The sequence below is a fragment of the Carassius auratus genome, chromosome 14 (assembly GCF_003368295.1).
Source record: "Carassius auratus strain Wakin chromosome 14, ASM336829v1, whole genome shotgun sequence".
Taxonomy (NCBI): Eukaryota; Metazoa; Chordata; class Actinopteri; order Cypriniformes; family Cyprinidae; genus Carassius; species Carassius auratus.
This window is the reverse complement of record NC_039256.1, coordinates 27772873-27790206: the sequence shown is the minus strand read 5'-3', so window position 1 is coordinate 27790206 and position 17334 is coordinate 27772873. Positions and strand designations below refer to the sequence as shown.

Genomic DNA, 17334 nt, shown 5'->3' with positions numbered 1-17334 from the left:
TTACTATGAGATTTTTTAGTTGTTGCAAGTTACTTTGTTTTCCCATTATTGACTGACTGACATCTCCTTTCTTGTGACATAATGACATAAACTCTCCTCGTGTTGAGAGACATTGTGAGAGCGAGGTGCAAAGGCACTTTCTTCAGCCTGAAACTAGTTAATTTTGGTGTGAAAGGGCCTTGCTGACTATAAGGGCATTTACATTTTTTTTTTTTTTTTGCAAATAAATGAGCAAGTAATGCTAATTGGTCACTTTTTTATTGAGTAATGTACAATTGTAATGAATTACTTTTAAAATAACTTTCCTCAACACTGTCAATCTCTTAAATAGCTTAGAGAACTAAACAATTAGTGGTGTTACTGTGGTGTCTGCATATACCATTTTGAATTTTCTTTTAACCATTTTGTTATCTAATGCAATGAAATGTATTAATTCTAAGTGTGACTGAAGTGTCCAGTATACATTTCAGGGCCACTTCATGAATTTTTAACAAACAACTTGCATTGATTGCATTTGTACCACAGTGCTATCTACAGATATGCGAGAGAGACAAAGAGAAAAAGAGGGTAAAACAAAGAGCGATGCTGGACACTTCCACCCTGAGGAAAGAGCTTATCAAGTTTTACTTGAGTTGTAGAAGCCACACAGCTACCTTCAGAACAAAGCCCACAGCGTGAAAGCAGACACTGCAGAGAAACAGACGAACAAAAAAGCTGCCTCATCTCCCTTTACCCTCTTAATCACTCCTTATTTTATGTACAGTGTCTGCCCTTTACACATTTAATCCTTTATGCAAATGTCTGCATTATGAATTCTCAATTCCCTGCTTGATAATAGATTCATTTTTTGCTTCTACGTTGATTACAGTTTTAATTTCAAAAGAATATTTTTAGCGTTGTGTCAGTCGTTCATACTTTGTATGGTTAATTTCTGCTCCATCCTTATCTAGGCTTCAGAGTTTACAATGCAAAACTCTCAGTACCATGTGACACAGTTTTATGGCAGCTCCATCGGTGCTTTCTCAGTCTAAATTTTTCAAGTGCCTTATGTTTTTCAAGTGCTTAACATGTAGTGCAACATGTTCCTTCTTCTTTTCTTTGTCACAGGCATTATAAGGACACAAGAGATCCTCGATCGTGAGACTTCGAATCATTACTGGCTCACAATCTATGCTACCGATCAAGGAATTGTGCCTCTTTCCTCATTTGTGGAGGTCTACATCGAGGTTCAAGATGTTAATGATAATGCTCCACTGACATCAGAGCCTGTGTACTATTCTTCTGTATCTGAGAACTCTCCCAAAGACGTCTCTGTCATCCAGATCCAAGCGTTTGACCTGGACACAAAATCAAGTGATAATCTCTCATATAAAATAACCAGTGGAAATCCACAGGGATTTTTTGTCATTAACACCCAGACAGGTAAGTTGATACCTCTCATAAAATTCAGCCTATGTATTTGAGTTTTCATAATGTCCGTTTTGTTATTTATTATTATTTTTTTTTGAGAAACATATGCTCTAGTTTCTGGATCTGTGTTATTGAAACAATGTCCTCTGTGTTTCATATGCAAAAAGAAGCAGCATTGAACATTTAGTTAAGAGTAGACTATTAAAACATTTTTTTTAACCCTGTATTGAGTATATAACTTCAACATTTGAGTGCTCTCCACAGCAGTAAGGGAGATCAGAATCAAACATTTATGAACATTTACATTAATGTACATGTAAATAACACATATGCTATAGACGTTTTGACATGAAATCTTTGCTGAAGTTTTTCATACAGCATATAGACATAATTGATATTCACACCAGCTGGTTAATTCCATTCACTGAGCAGCCAAAGTAATGAATGCAGCTAATTAATTTGACGCGTCAATTGATTTCTCCTCCACCAAATTACTTGCCACTCTCAGTCAGCTTAAGTCTCAACAGTGCAAGTAAAAAAGTTTTTCAAAGGATTTCCCTGCCAAAGTCAATCGAACAATCTGAACTTAGTTGATACATTTAGAACTGAATGTTTTTCTGGGAAAGAATTGAAAATGTTCAGATAGTGTTTCAAGGAACAGCAAGCACAGTACACTCTAATGTATGACTCTATTTGTGTGTTTTTTTTTCAACTAGGAATTCAATATAAAGGAAACACTCTCTGAGGAGAATACAAAATTTTAGATAGATTCATCTGTCATGCCTGAATGTTTCTTTTTTTGTTGGGGAGAACAGCTTGAATCTTTTATTACTGATAGAAAGTTTTCTCAGTCAGTGGAAGAAACACTAAACTTACCATTTGTCATGCACAGGGTTGGTGACAACAACATCTCGGAAACTGGACAGGGAAAAGCAAGCGGAGCATCTTCTTGAAGTAAGCTGCACCCTTTTCCACAGAGAAAAAAAAAATCATGCTCCTTGTTCCGTTTACAACAACACTTCATAGTGACCACATGTGCCAAGCTCCTAAAAAGGACAAAAAAGCATTTTAAAAATTAGTCAGTGCACTATGCTTTGTCTGATTTGTGAATGACAACAGAAGACAAATGACACAGTACAGGTTTAAAATGACATGATGGAGTGCAGTGCTGGGTAGATTACTTACAAATTGTAATCTGTTACTGATTCCAAATTACATGACACATAGTTTGTAACATAATCCATTACATTACACATTTTGCTAATATAATTGCACTACTTTTGATTACTCTTAGATTACTTTTGACTTTAGATTATTACTAAGGATAATCTTTTCAATCATATTGATATAAAAATACAAAGAAAATATATTCCATTCGTGGTTATTACCAGCACTAAGTGCATTAAATATTACATTAGATCAAGGTTTTCCAAAACGGGGTTCGTGATTTTAACTGGATAATTATAAATATGTTTTTAGCTATTGTGTGAATATCATGTAATCATTAAAAAGTAACTGTAGTCTGATTAAGAGTATTTTAAAATGTAAATAAAATGTGATGTCAGTTACTACCTAACAGTGTTTAATTTTTGGGTGAACTGTTCTTATTGAAGAGATATTGAAGTTTACAATTAATTGAAAATGCAATAATTGAATACCTCCCTCATGTTTACTTTGGCAGTAGTTTTGTTAAGCGCTCAGGCATGAGATCTGTTTTTTCTTATAAACAGATCACTGTTTCGGATGATGGCAGCCCATCCAAGTCTACAGTGGTTCGTGTTATAGTCAGCGTATTGGATGAAAATGACAACAGTCCCCAGTTTTTGGAAAAGAGCTTTAAAATCAAGCTTGTGGAACGACCAGAGGCAGTCGAATGGGAGCCAATTTATCGAGTGATTGCTTATGACAGAGATGAGAGTCCCTCCTCTGATATATCTTACACAATCGAGGAGGGTGAAGAGCACGGGAAATTCTTCATTGATCCCACAACTGGGTTTGTGTACTCCAAAGAGGTTTTTTCAGCGGGGGAGTATCATATTCTCACGGTACGTTTATTTCAATTCTTAGTCTCCAAATGGTGTCAGGCTTAATAGAGGTGTATTTGTGGCTTCAGACTGAATGAGTGCATGCCCCTTCACACTGTATTTTTGATCCAAGTGGATTTTGAATGCAACTTTCCTAAAATAAATACAGGTTTTAAAAACAGTATATCCTCTTAAAAAAATAGGTTCTTGCCATTTTTGGTACACTATGTCAAGAAACAAGAGAAAAGACTCACAATGCTCTCTTGCAGATTAAAGCATCAGACAGTGGAAGGCCTTCAAAGTCGTCCATCTGTCGGTTGCACATTGAGTGGATTCCAAAGCCTAAGCTGGCTAAACAACCGCTGGCGTTTGAGGAGATTCCACTCTCATTCTCTGTGATGGAGAATGATCCAGTAGCCCATATGGTGGGAGTCATCAGCGCTCAGCCACTTGAGTCCCCTGTATGGTTTACAATCAAAGGTAAAGATCTAAAGCTCTACAATCAGCCTTAAAAGGATATTTCCAAATTGAATATTCTGTCATCTACTCACCCTCATGTGATTCCAAACCCATATGACTCTCTATCTTCAGTGAAGCACAACAGGAGAATTTTTCAAGAGTATGGTGGTCTTCTCTATTTCATGCTATCATTGCTTCAAACCTGTACTGGTTTATATCTATACAAAATTATGTATTTTATATAATGTCAGCTGTTTTGCATCCATACTATGCTAGTCAATTTATTATTATTTATTATGGTAGTTTCAGTGTTGTTTGATTTCCAACGCTCTTCAAAATATTTCATACAGTCTTAGAATGACGTGAGGGTGAGTTATTTGTTTTTTGGATTTTGCACTTTATTTTAAATCCAGTCAAATTCTCATAAAAAATTGTATGGGTTCAGAAGACATACAGTGTCACGTAGAAATCATGCACACATCACGTATCACTTTTAAGTTGCTTTTCGAAGTTTTAAAGCCTTAGTTCTCATTCACAGCAATTACATGAAAAAAAAAAATTGGTACATTTCTCCATTTAACTTTGAAAGCCAGAACAATATTAGGATTGGAATTGTATGAGGGTGAATAAATGGAAATAAATTTTTTTGGGCGAATTACTCATTTAAAAGAAAGCAATGAATACAACTGTAGTCATTCTTGATGTTTCAGCTCTTTAGAGTTCAATGTTTATTTGATCTTCAGTAACCCAACCTTGATTTTGCCCTTAATCAGCTTTCAGCTAACTAAATGTTTTTTTCCCCTCTGCAACCTTCTTTCTGCCTCCTCTGCTTTTCCTGTTTTTCTCTTTCTTCACAAGGAGTCACACATGTTAAAGGAGTTTTTCACATCCTTCAGATGGCTTGTGACCTGAACTGTACAGCAGGTATCTGCTGATAAACAGAAATTCCCTTCTTGTTTTTCTTGCAGCTCTTGAATTATTTCCTATCACATCTTCCAGAAAGAGTTCAGAATTTGCATTCTGTGGAGAGATCTTGCACATTATTTACCTTCTCTGAATGTTTGCTACTTTAATAGCTGATGCAGATGATATATTATGCAAAAATGACACCTGTTAGTGAACAGCGTTAAAATGAGACCGCTGTCTGTATTTGTATGAACAGGTGGAAACGCTGACAGCCACTTTGACGTGGAGAGGGCGAGTGGCACAATCATCATCGCTGGCGCTCTAGATGCTGAACGGCAGTCAAATTACAACCTCACTGTTGAAGCAACAGATGGAACAAGATCTATCAGCACTGAGGTGCTTTGTCTTTAATGGCACTTACCAAGAAATTGCCCATGTATTTATAAAATTGGAGCTGTTGAATAATGGATGGGGGATAAGAAAAATGATGCACATATTTGCTTTTGACAAGCGCGTGCACCTGTATTGTGACAGGATAATTGTTTTGTTGCTTAGTCCTACATCCCGTCACTGCTCAACTTGCAAAAACCATTTAAAATGAACAAGATTACATGCCACACAATGAATGACAGATTCAATTTCTCAGAAAGCAAACATATTATTTTGCTTTTCCCTAAACGCTTGATATCTTAACCTCTTGATCACGTTTCAAAAAAAAAAAATCCCCAAAAATAAAGAATTACAGATTTTAGTTGTATCCATTTCATTTCTTTGTCTTGCTACACGTGACATTCCAAATCGAAAGATCAGGTTTAATCTCAATAGAACATATTCAATTTCATGTCAAAAACATGATAACTCAACTAGCTGGAATGTACCCTCCTCCTACATACTGAAATACTAGACTTGGCTGGAGTCAGGCTCTCTGGCTGTCTTTCTAATGTACAGGTTGCCTTTGTCCTTTTGTCATGGTGTGAGCATACCTCTCCTTGGGCGATACCTGCATGTATCAGCCAAGCCAGCCAGCCTTATCAGGTCACAGTGCGAGACTCATCCATCAGTATGAGCAGACCCAGAGGCAAAGAATGATGTGAGAGGGAGTAATGTTTTAAAAGAGAGCTCCATTTCAGCCCTCAGCCCATCGCTCCTGTTGCAGAGAGCATGCCCTCCAGGAGATTGCACTCAGAACAGTTTGTCATCCCATAATGGGCTTCTTACTTGTGGGCAGTTTCAGGGTCTGTGTGAATTACAGAATTTCATAAATTTGTGTCTCAGGACAAATAATATGCACTGGGTGCCCCTATGTTCTGGTTGCTTGGGTAAACACATTCTCCAAAAACATGAATGTTTTTACAGTATGATGAACATAAAATGTGGATTTTGGACATATTCTATGATTTTGAAGAAAGCACTTCCTTAAAAGCAGCCAAATGTTTCCTATTTGACTCAAAACTGATCTCACTGCCACTATGGTTACTATAAGAAATAATATATAATATAATGTAGTGTAATAACTTTATATCACTATATATGTATGTGTATATATATATATATATCACTTTTATATAATATAATATAATATAATATAATATAATATAATATAATATAATATAATATAATATAATATAATATAATATAATATAATAATGTGTTAACCCTATAAAGCCTGACAATAATAGTCAGAATTTTTGCGTGATGTACTGTATCATATTTGATGTTTACATTTTCACATTATTTTACTAAAAATGCTGTATCGATAATCAAGTAAATCTGAGTTGCTTTAGTCCAGTAAGTGTTCATCTTGAAATATCACTAATAAAATAAAAGTTATTCTTATGTTTACGCAATAGAAATTTCTAAGCAAAAAGACCTGAAGGGGGATGTTTTTATAATTAAGCTAAAAGGCATTTACTTGGTAAAAATTATAAACTTATAGTAAACTGAGTGTGATTTCAAGACTGTAGAAATGTGTGAATTAAATATGAAATGGTAGGGCTTTAAAATGTTATAATAGATGCATATATGCCATATTTAACTGTGTGGATTGTGATTTGTTAAACAGGTTACAATTCACGTTATTGACACAAATGAACACCGCCCCCAGTTTGGACAAAACCAATATGAGATAAGTATTTCAGAGGAAACTCAGCCTGGTATGAAGATACTGGAAATAAATGCAACAGATAAAGATGAGAAGAACAAATTATCCTACACACTATTGAGCAGCACAGACTTATTCAGCCTGAAGAAGTTTCGTCTTGATCCTGCAACAGGCTTTCTATACACTACTGAAAAACTGGACCATGAAACCATGCACAGACATATCCTCACAGTAATGGTAAGGCCATGCATGATCTTCTTTGTCCACTACACTATGTTTTTGAAGAAAAACTGCAGCTGGTTGTTAAAATACAGTATGTCATATTATTTCAGGTTAGGGATCAAGGTGTACCTGTGAAGAGTAATGTTGTGAGAGTGATCATCAATGTGGAGGACAGTAATGACAATACACCATGGTTCACCAGCTCTCAGCACACTGCCCGTGTGTTTGAGACAGCTGCGATTGGTTCATCTGTGTTACAGGTCACTGCTCTGGACAAAGACAAAGGCCTAAATGCTGAAATCCTTTACAACATAGATTCAGGTACAGCACAGCTTTACTAACACTGCACTATTATCAAAACTGTATTATTATACAGATAGGCTTGCTGTATAAATTGCCAGTGAGATAATCAATTCCCTCTTTCTGATGGTATAGGAAATCATGGAAATTCCTTCAAAATTGAACATTCTTCAGGCATTGTAACAGTTGCAAGAGAACTTGATCATGAATACAAAGACCGGTATGAATTGGTAATTAAAGCATCAGATAAAGGAGAACCGCCTCTCAGTGTGGTTACAACCGCCAAGATCACGGTCACTATCTCGGATAATACCAAGCCAAAGTTTCCCTTCAGTTCAAAATCAGCTGAAGTCAGTGAATCTGTCCCTGTTGGGAGTTTTGTAACTTTAGTTTCAGCCTTCAGTCAATCAACCATCTACTATCAGATCAAAGAAGGAAATGTGAAAAGCGCATTTGACATCAATCCAAACTCTGGTGCTGTCATCACAAGGAAAAAGCTGGACTTTGAAACCCTTTCGTCATATAAACTGATTGTGCAAGGGTCAGACATGGCTGAAAGGTCAAGCAGTGTCACAGTAAATATTAACTTAAAGGATGAAAATGACAATGCTCCTGTTTTCACTCAACCTGAATTCACTGGCTTCATCAGTGAGTCAGCCATTGTAAGAAGTGTAGTTCTAACTTCTCAGAATGTTCCACTTGTTATTCGTGCAACAGATGCAGATCAGCACGCAAACGGCAGGCTTGTTTATGAGATTGTGGAGCCAATTGCTCATAACTATTTTTCTATCGATTCTGGGACCGGAGCTATTCAAACTCTCAGCATTCTGGATTACGAGCAGAAAAAGGTGTTTTTCTTCCAAGTTCAGGTCCATGACACTGGAATGCCACGTTTGTTTGCGCGAAACACTGCCAATGTGACTATACACGTCATTAACATCAATGATTGTGCTCCAAAATTCACTCAGGATTTATATGAGACAACACTCCTTCTTCCAACCTACAAAGGAGTTAAAGTGACAACAGTAAAGGCTACAGATGAGGACTCACTACCAGACACCAAACTGCGCTTTGAACTTTTAGATGGCAACATAGGGAACAAATTCAAGCTTGATCCAACTTCAGGGGATATTTTTGTGCAAAATGCCACACAGTTGCGGAGCAGGTACAGACTGACAGTCCAAGTCTCTGATGGAAGCTTTACTGGCACTGCAACCATTAAAGTCAGTGTTAAAGAAAATAAAGGTCACAATCTTAAGTTTACTCAGGAAATTTTCACCGCCTATGTGCAGGAAAACTCAGCGGAGAAGAAAACCCTGGCAATCCTCTCTGTGGTTGGAAATAGAGTCAATGAGCCTTTGTTTTATTCTATTCTCAACCCTAACAGCAAATTTGAAATGGGACGCACATCTGGAGTCCTCTTCTCCACAGGCATTCCATTTGATCGTGAGGAGCAGGATTTGTACGAAATCTTTGTGGAGGTTACAAAAGAGCCAAGGTTAAACAGTACTGCCCATGTGCTTGTGAGAGTGCACATTGAAGATGTGAATGATAATACCCCCGTCTTTGTAGATCAGCCGTATAACGTCATTGTTCCAATTGACAAAACCGTGGGTTCGGTTTTCAGGAAGGTGAACAGCGTGGACAAAGATATCGGCAGAAACGCAAAGGTTACGTACCATTTGAAAGGGCATGATAAATATTTTCAGGTAAGCCCTTCTGGAGAAATCTCTCTTAAGAGACCTCTTGAGTTTAAAAGCATTGGCAAATTCGTCATTAACATCACCGCACAAGACGGAGGTGAACCACAACTGTTTTCAAAAGCAGAGGTTGTTATTTCAGTGGTAAACAAAGCTACACCAATGTTTGAAAGACCTTTTTACAAGCTTGAAATCCCTGAGAATGTGCAAGTGCGTACATCTGTACTGCAAGTCGTAGCCAATCAATCTGCAGGCCCTCGTACGGTCTACAGCATCTGTGGGGGAAACCCATTCAATCAGTTCTACATTGATTTCAATTCAGGACTCATTGAAGTCATCCAGCCATTGGATTATGAGGCTCATCCTGCATATCGGTTATGCGTCCAGGCGACAGACTATTTAACAGGTGCCAACTCTGATGTTTTTGTAGATATCATATTGGAAGACGTCAATGACAATGCACCCAAATTTGAAGTGGCAATGTATAACATCAGTATCTCTGAATCTGCTGTAATTGGAACCTCTGTGCTACAAGTGGTAGCCATGGACTCTGACACGGGAAGCAATGCAATTCTATTTTATCAGTTGTATGAAAAGGATGGAAACACTTCAGATCACTTCAGAATAGATGTTGAGAGTGGAGTCATATGGACTGCAGGACTATTGGACCATGAAACCCAATCACAGCATGAACTTATTGTAAAAGCACTTGACCATGGAGTAGTTCAGCTGTCTGCTGAGGTCCAAGTGATCATACATGTTACAGATCTTAATGACAACCCACCTGTTTTTGCACACCAGCTTTATAATGCCACAATAAACAAAATTTCTTCTCCAGGGCAGCTTGTGACCTGTGTTAAAGCATATGATGCTGACAACTATGGAACGAGTCAGCTTGAGTATGCTATTTTGTCTGGAAATGACAACAATATCTTTGCCATTGATGCATCAAGTGGAGAAATTGTGATTGCCAACTTCAGCCAGCAGTCTCTTGAGCACTTCTACAGTTTAATTTTGTCAGTAACTGATGGTGTTTTTAGAAGTACTGCTGACGCAAACATCTATATGATGGGCGAGAACAGTAACAGCCCATCATTTACCCAGGATGAGTATGTTATTGAGCTCGCTGAGAACTCTCCAGTTGGTACGTTGGTTGGACAAGTTGAAGCCATTGACAAAGACCCAGGGATATATGGACAATTGACATTCTTCATTGTAAATGATATCGCCAGGGATAAATTTACCATCAACGATGATGGCCAGATTCACACAGTAGAGAGTTTTGACAGAGAAAACCCTGAGGAGAAAATAATTAGCATTAGTTTAATGGCTAAAGATGGAGGTGGTCGTTTAAGCTTTTGTACTGTTCTTGTAACTCTCTCTGACGTGAATGACAATCCACCCAAATTCAGGCTTTCAGAATATAAAGTTACTGTACCAGGAGACTCTACCAGCGGTACGACAGTGATAAAAACATCTGCAGTAGATGAAGATGATGGAAGTAATGCTGATATAATTTACACTATTGACTCTGATATAGGGCACTTTGAAATTCATCCACTTAGTGGTGCAATTGTCACAAAGGAGAGTCTAATTGGGCTGGAGAATGGCCTCTATTCCTTACTTGTGAAGGCTAAAGATTCTGGAAGCCCACCAAGGCAATCTGTTATTCCTGTTTCAATTAGAATAGCCCCCCCTGAAACATCAATCCTAAAGTTTGCAGAGCCGTCACTGTGGCTGGAGCTTTCAGAAGACCTGGCTGTCGGAAGTGAGATGGATATCTTCCAAACCGAGAATGAGCGGCCTGTGATCTACAGCCTTGTTGGCGGGAACACTCCTGAGAGTAACAAAGATGATGTCTTTGCTATTGACAGCAGTACTGGAAAGCTTACACTCACAAAAAGACTAGACTATGAAACTATTAAATGGTACCAGCTTGCAGTACAGGTCAGAGATGCTGAGGATAGCATGGAAATTGTCTCAATTATAGATGTGAGTATCCATCTCAAGGATGTCAATGATAATAGCCCACAGTTTGAGTCCTACCCCTACCAGTCATATATTGTTGAAAACCTACCGAAAGGGACTTCTGTAGTGCAGGTCAAGGCAACCGATCTGGATTCATGGCTGAATGGTCAGGTCACTTATACTCTGCATGGAATCCAGGAGCGGTCCGACGTTCTGGAGATGTTTGCAGTGGACAGTGAGTCGGGCTGGATAACCACCCTCAAAGAGATAGACAGAGAAATGACAGAGCGATATCGAATCACAGTGCTGGCCACAGACAGAGCCCAAGGGCTACAGATGACAGGCACTACTGATGTAGAAGTCACAGTTGTGGACACAAATGACAACCCTCCCTTATTTACTGAAGCAGTTTTTAAAGGCACTGTGAGAGAAGATGAATCCACACCAGGCACTGTTGTCACTATTCTTAGCTATACTGATTCTGACAGTGAGGAGGTCAACAGGAGGTTCAGCTGCTTTATCACAGGTACACTGTCCATGCTACTTAGCGAAACCAGTAAGATTAATACGATTTAAGAGATCACCATAAATGTCATAATTTACTCTCCCTCATACTATGTGATATATGGAAGCCTGTTTCTGCCACTGACAAAAAAAAACAAACTGGAAGTTGCAATGTTTTATTTCACAATTCTGACCTTTTTCTCACAATTGCGAGTTTACATCTTGCCATTCTGGATTTTTTGTTGATGATATAAACCTGCACTTGCGAGTTACTGAAGTCAGAATGGTGAGGTATAAACGTGCAATTCTGAGAAAACAATTTGCAGTTCTGAGAAATAAAGTCAGAATTACGAGAGATAAACTTAAAATTCTGACTTTTTCCCAAAACTGAGTTTACATATCCCAATTCCGACTTTATAACAAACAAATGCAAATTATTAAGTCAGAACTGTGAGATACAAACTCAAAAGTTCTGAAATTTTTTTTATAAATTCCCCTCAGATTTGGACTTTATAACTCGCACTTTCTAGAAAAAAAAATCTTAATTGTGAGAGATACATTTTCAAAAATAAAAAGTTAGATTTGCGAGTTTATATCTCACAATTATGAGACAAAAATGTCAGAATTGCGAGTATATATCTCACAATCACGAGATGTAAACTCCCAGTGCAAAAAGAAGTCATAAGTGAGAGATAAAAAGTCACAATTGCCTTTTTTCATTTTTTATTCAGTGGCGGAAACAGGCATCCATAATGAAATGTTTGTTCCTGTAATATAAAAAGAAGAATGTCCATACAGTTCAGACCCAGTAATCAAACCATACAGTGTTCATCAAATCATTGGTCATCCAAAGCAACGCTTGGCTAAATATAAAGACAGTTATATTTAAGATGTTTATATTGTGAGTTAAATATCATGAACAGCATTTTTAGTTTTAGGTAAACTATCCCTTTTTCCTGCCAACCTTAAAAATACCTTTTTCCTTCTTGACCACCTAAAATTCCCTGGAACCAGTTTGAAAACACTTTGTCTTAAGCCATATGATAACTTTGTGTGAGGAACAGACCAAAGTTTTATTTTTGGGTGAACTATTCCTTTAATGAAACTGGTATTTTCATTTCAACATGGTAATTTTGTGAAGTATTTACTATTTATTAACTTTTGGATAGTTAGCAAAGACATTACAGAGCTAACTCCAGAAACTCAATTGCTGGATGTTATGAATAATCTATGATATGTATATGAGTGTTCTGTATTATACAGAAGCTGATTAGAGATATTCAGAGCATCTTGTTATTGTCCTCAGTTTCATTACATTGCCTGATTAGTATCTTGTATGCAGCTAGAAATACAATGAATCCCCAAGCTGTTTAAAACGATGCTAAACGCATGATGATTTCACTGCTAAATTCCCTATTAAATATTTCTGATTAGACCAAAGTTAATTTTTCCTTGTTTAATATATTCAGGTGGAGACCCGCAGGGCCTGTTTGATGTGAGGCACACAGATGGTGTTTGGGTGGTCGCTGTCAGCAAAACCCTGGACAGGGAGGAGAGAGATTTCTATCTTTTAAATATCACAGCCACCGATGGAACCTTTGAGACAAAGGCTACAGTGGAGATCAGTGTCCTTGATGCAAATGACAACAGTCCTGTTTTTGAGAAGGCATGATGTTTATATTCATTAGCCCCTGAGATCTTTAGTCCGAACTGTGCAGAGAACTTTTAATTAATACATTTTAGAAACATTTCACATAGACACATTTTTCTGAAAGAATTTATTTTTAACAAACTGACTTCTGCAATGTCAGTTTAAACTAAAAGCCACTTTTGTACTCAGGATGTGTATACTCAAACTATTCCTGAAGATGCTCTTGTTGGAAGGCAAATTCTTCAAGTCACAGCCACTGATGCAGATATCCAGTCAAATGCGGAAATCACGTACCAGCTGAGTGGCAGTGGAGCTGAATCATTCACAATTGATGCCAAAACAGGTGAAATGAGCAAATGGGAAATATAAAGCCATTTAGCCTGCATTTTTATCTAAAGCAAGAGGTTAAGTGTCTGATTCAAGGACACAATGGCAGTAGCTCATCGATCATTCCTTGCCTGGTTCAAGCCCACAGCCTTGTGTTTATCAGTCCTGATCGGTATCGACTTTAATGCATCCAGTCTTTAATGTGAATAGCAATTTTTCTAATACCTATTGTTCCAAATTCGCTTTACATAGAACGGTCTATTAAAACCACCCAAAAAGTGAAAAAGCCAAACATGACAGTGGCAAGGAAACAATTACATTTTTACAGGATCCCTTAAAGAATAGAAAGTTCAAGCATTCACTTGAAATTGAAATCTTTTGTAAAATTATAAAATGTCTTTACTGTCTCTTTTGATCGGTTTAATGAATCCTTGCTGAATAAAGGTATTAATTTCTTTAAATCATACTGACCCTTGTCTTTCAATAGTAGTGTATATATTCGTGTTTGTCTTCTAGGGGCAGTGAGAACACTGGTTACCCTGGACAGAGAGATGACAGAGGTGTACAACTTAACTGTGCGTGCAGTGGACGGAGGCGATCGTTTCTGCCAAGCTTCTGTGTTCATCACCGTCGATGACGTTAATGACAACAGCCCCAAATTCACATCTGACCAACATCACATTAGTATTTTTCATAATACACAACCTGGGACATACGTGGCACGACTAGAGGCCTTCGATGCAGATATTGGTATGAAAAACTTTTCAGCATTATCATTTCTGTTGTTTGGTAACCTTGTTTGTGCAAATTCCCTCATACAATCATGAAGAATTTGTTAGATTGTAGTCCATTGTTCCAGCAGTGTGTTATCTTGATTGAAGCAGTTGTTGCATCAGTAGTTATTAGTCTGTGCTATCTTTTGCTCTGTGTGACATTTCATCACTCTCATCTTCACTCAGCGGTGTAGAATTCTCTGATAATGGAATAGCTGAATATAATCTTTGCTCCTCGTGCACTATTGTCTTTGCTTCCTGCGAAGTTAACAGTTACTTTCTTGCAGTGGTCTTATTTTCTGCAGATATTCTTTATTTGCTTCTGAATGAAAGTTCAGATCACTTTTTATTCTCTTTATAACATCTCAAGTGCCTGTTGCATGTTTGATCTCCAAATTTGTAACATTTCTATTATTTCTGTCCATCTGGGCTTCAGTCTCAACACTAGAAGATGGCGAGATGCTTGTCTTGATGAAGTTATGGCAAAGCTTTCGATTCTCTTGCGCATCATTACTCTTTAAAGCTCGGTCACTTGAAGGTCCGTCTGTCTTGCAAACACTATTGTGGGCACTAATGACTAAAGTAAACAACTACCGGGATGGGTGTCTTGTAATTAGTGCTTCTTTCAGAAATTACCATCAACAAGATGTGTTCGTGAGCATTTGCTGATTGGAGGGGAGATTGTGAAGTGATTAATTCCAATTCAACTCAGCTGTCATCGTAGCATTTTCATAGGCGTTAATTAGTCAACAGCAATTAGGCTGGACGACCGGGTGACACCAACAACAAGGTCTGCTCTCATTGCACTAATGAGCATATGAACAAGTATGTATTTGTATATAAACTGCAAATTAACCAAACAAGAAGCAATCAGATCATATTTATGCCATCCCGATTCCCGCCCCACTATGACATGAAACAGACTAGAGGAACAGGTTCGTTTTTTTTGGCATCCCTTGGGTTTTGTTGCAAGTCCGGACTGTCTCAGAATGTTATCATGTCAACCCACTCATGACTTAATGATATTCCTCTGCCCACTTCTACTCAATTTAAGTCCAATGTTTGAACTTGTTTACTCTGCCTTTATTTAAGGCTGCATTTTTGTCATGAAATATTATTAATTTAATAATAAAGAGCAGAAATCACTGTTTCTCTTAAAATAAGTGCAAGATCTATTGCTGTTGCCAAAAGTTTTATTCAAAAGTACACATGCTGGATGGGTCTTTTGAGATGATATATACTGTAAAACATTTAGAACTTTCATTTTAATAACACTTCAACCTATCAACTAGTTAAACAATTTACTAATGATCTGGTCAACTATTTTTTATTTTTTTTTGCCTTCAGAAAAGCAGCACTGTAAAATGTAAACTAAATGTTTATTATTATTATTATTATTATTATAATTTTCAGAGAAGAACTGTAAAAATGCCATAGTAAAACCTTTTAACCAAGTTAACTGTAAGTTACCTGACCATATACAGTGAAAAACTGTTAATAGTTTAACATCACGTGTAATTTTACAGTAAAACTGAGTAAAATCTGTGAATTAACATAATTTACTGTGTAAAACTAAATCATTATTTTTGTACATCATCAATATGATGTTTCGTGTTACACTTTCTGTTACTTAGTTCATATTTATTTTAATATTTTTAATACCCTGATAGTATTTTGTTTTTGTGTTTATGATCAAGTGCACAGGCTACCATATTTTGTTTTTATGGACAGGCCACTTACAATGAACCCTAATTCATCATGCCTTTTTCATCACACGTGGCCGTTTTTTTATTTTATCTTTTTTTATTGTTAATTTAACAAGATATTTTTTATAGTTGATGGTTCCAGTGGTGGGAGCCCACATCTCTTATACAGCCCACAACATCACACCTTTGGCATATTAAGCTATTTAAACAACCATCCATAAATGGTTTATATTTATAAAAAAAAAAAAAAATAATAATAATAAATACTCTAAAGCAGGCTGCATCCACCAGAGTCCCATGCTGCCACAAATCTAATATGGGCCGTCAGAAATCTAATGCAGACCTCCAGAACTGACCTTTCCTAATATTCTTTCTTGTTTCTTTATCTCCAGGGATGAACGGTAAAATACGTTACACATTTGAGGACTCTGCCGGAGGTCTGTTTTCAATCGAGGAGAGCTCAGGAATTATCAGTTTAGAAAGGTCTCTGGACAGACAGATGAAGGCCACACATGTGCTGAGGGTACGAGCGACAGACCATGGCTCTCCTCATAGACTGTCCTCTCTCAGCTCTGTGGTGGTGACAGTGCTGGACGCTAACGACCGTCCACTGGCGTTTGAGCATAGGGAATACGTTTCCACAATTCCTGAGGATGTTACGGTAGGGACAAAGCTTTTGAATGTCTTTGCTGCAAGCAGGGACCGGGAATTGACCTCCCAGACAACATACTCTATCACCAGCGGCAATGAGCAAGGAGCTTTCCGAATTGATTCACAGACAGGTGACACACACAGTTTCCCCTCTGATGATGCGACTCAAACAGGACTCTACTGTGGCTTTGGGGATCTAGTGAATGTTTTATGTTCGCAGGTGACATCTTTGTGATGGAGCCGCTGGACTATGAGGCTTCTCCTCAGCACTTCCTGACAGTGAAGGCCACAGGAAAAGAGTTGCTCAGTGCCATAGCTACTGTTACTATTCACCTCCTTGACATCAATGACAACAGCCCCGTGTTCAGCCAGAAGATCTACTCGGCTGTAGTCAGTGAGGACGCCAAACTCGAGAGCACAGTGCTGACGGTAAGTGTTTTGCATGTGTTTGCATTAAACTGCACCGTATCTTTGAAGTGGTTTATAGTGTAGGCAGTTATGTTTTGCAGAATGCATGGCAGTTATGTTTCAGGTTCTCTCTAAACTGGAATTTGACTCAGCAGTGAACAATAAAACCCGCCTTCTTTGACTTGTTTGCTCATCTCAAACATCTTGACATGATGAGCGCTATT

At 37.7% G+C, this 17334-nt stretch overlaps 1 protein-coding gene across 1 annotated transcript in view; it reads left to right on the top strand.

Moving 5' to 3' along the window:
• Positions 1-17334, top strand: part of fat1b (FAT atypical cadherin 1b) — a 33316-nt gene that overhangs the window by 3930 nt on the left and 12052 nt on the right. The window contains exons 2-15 of the mRNA XM_026281015.1: positions 1108-1422; positions 2303-2364; positions 3141-3455; positions 3704-3914; positions 4752-4817; positions 5056-5195; positions 6862-7137; positions 7233-7443; positions 7558-11616; positions 13064-13260; positions 13435-13588; positions 14089-14322; positions 16444-16833; positions 16923-17131. Of these exons, the coding sequence (XP_026136800.1) occupies positions 1108-1422; positions 2303-2364; positions 3141-3455; positions 3704-3914; positions 4752-4817; positions 5056-5195; positions 6862-7137; positions 7233-7443; positions 7558-11616; positions 13064-13260; positions 13435-13588; positions 14089-14322; positions 16444-16833; positions 16923-17131 (6839 nt within the window). The remainder of the gene's footprint in view (positions 1-1107; positions 1423-2302; positions 2365-3140; positions 3456-3703; positions 3915-4751; positions 4818-5055; positions 5196-6861; positions 7138-7232; positions 7444-7557; positions 11617-13063; positions 13261-13434; positions 13589-14088; positions 14323-16443; positions 16834-16922; positions 17132-17334) is intronic.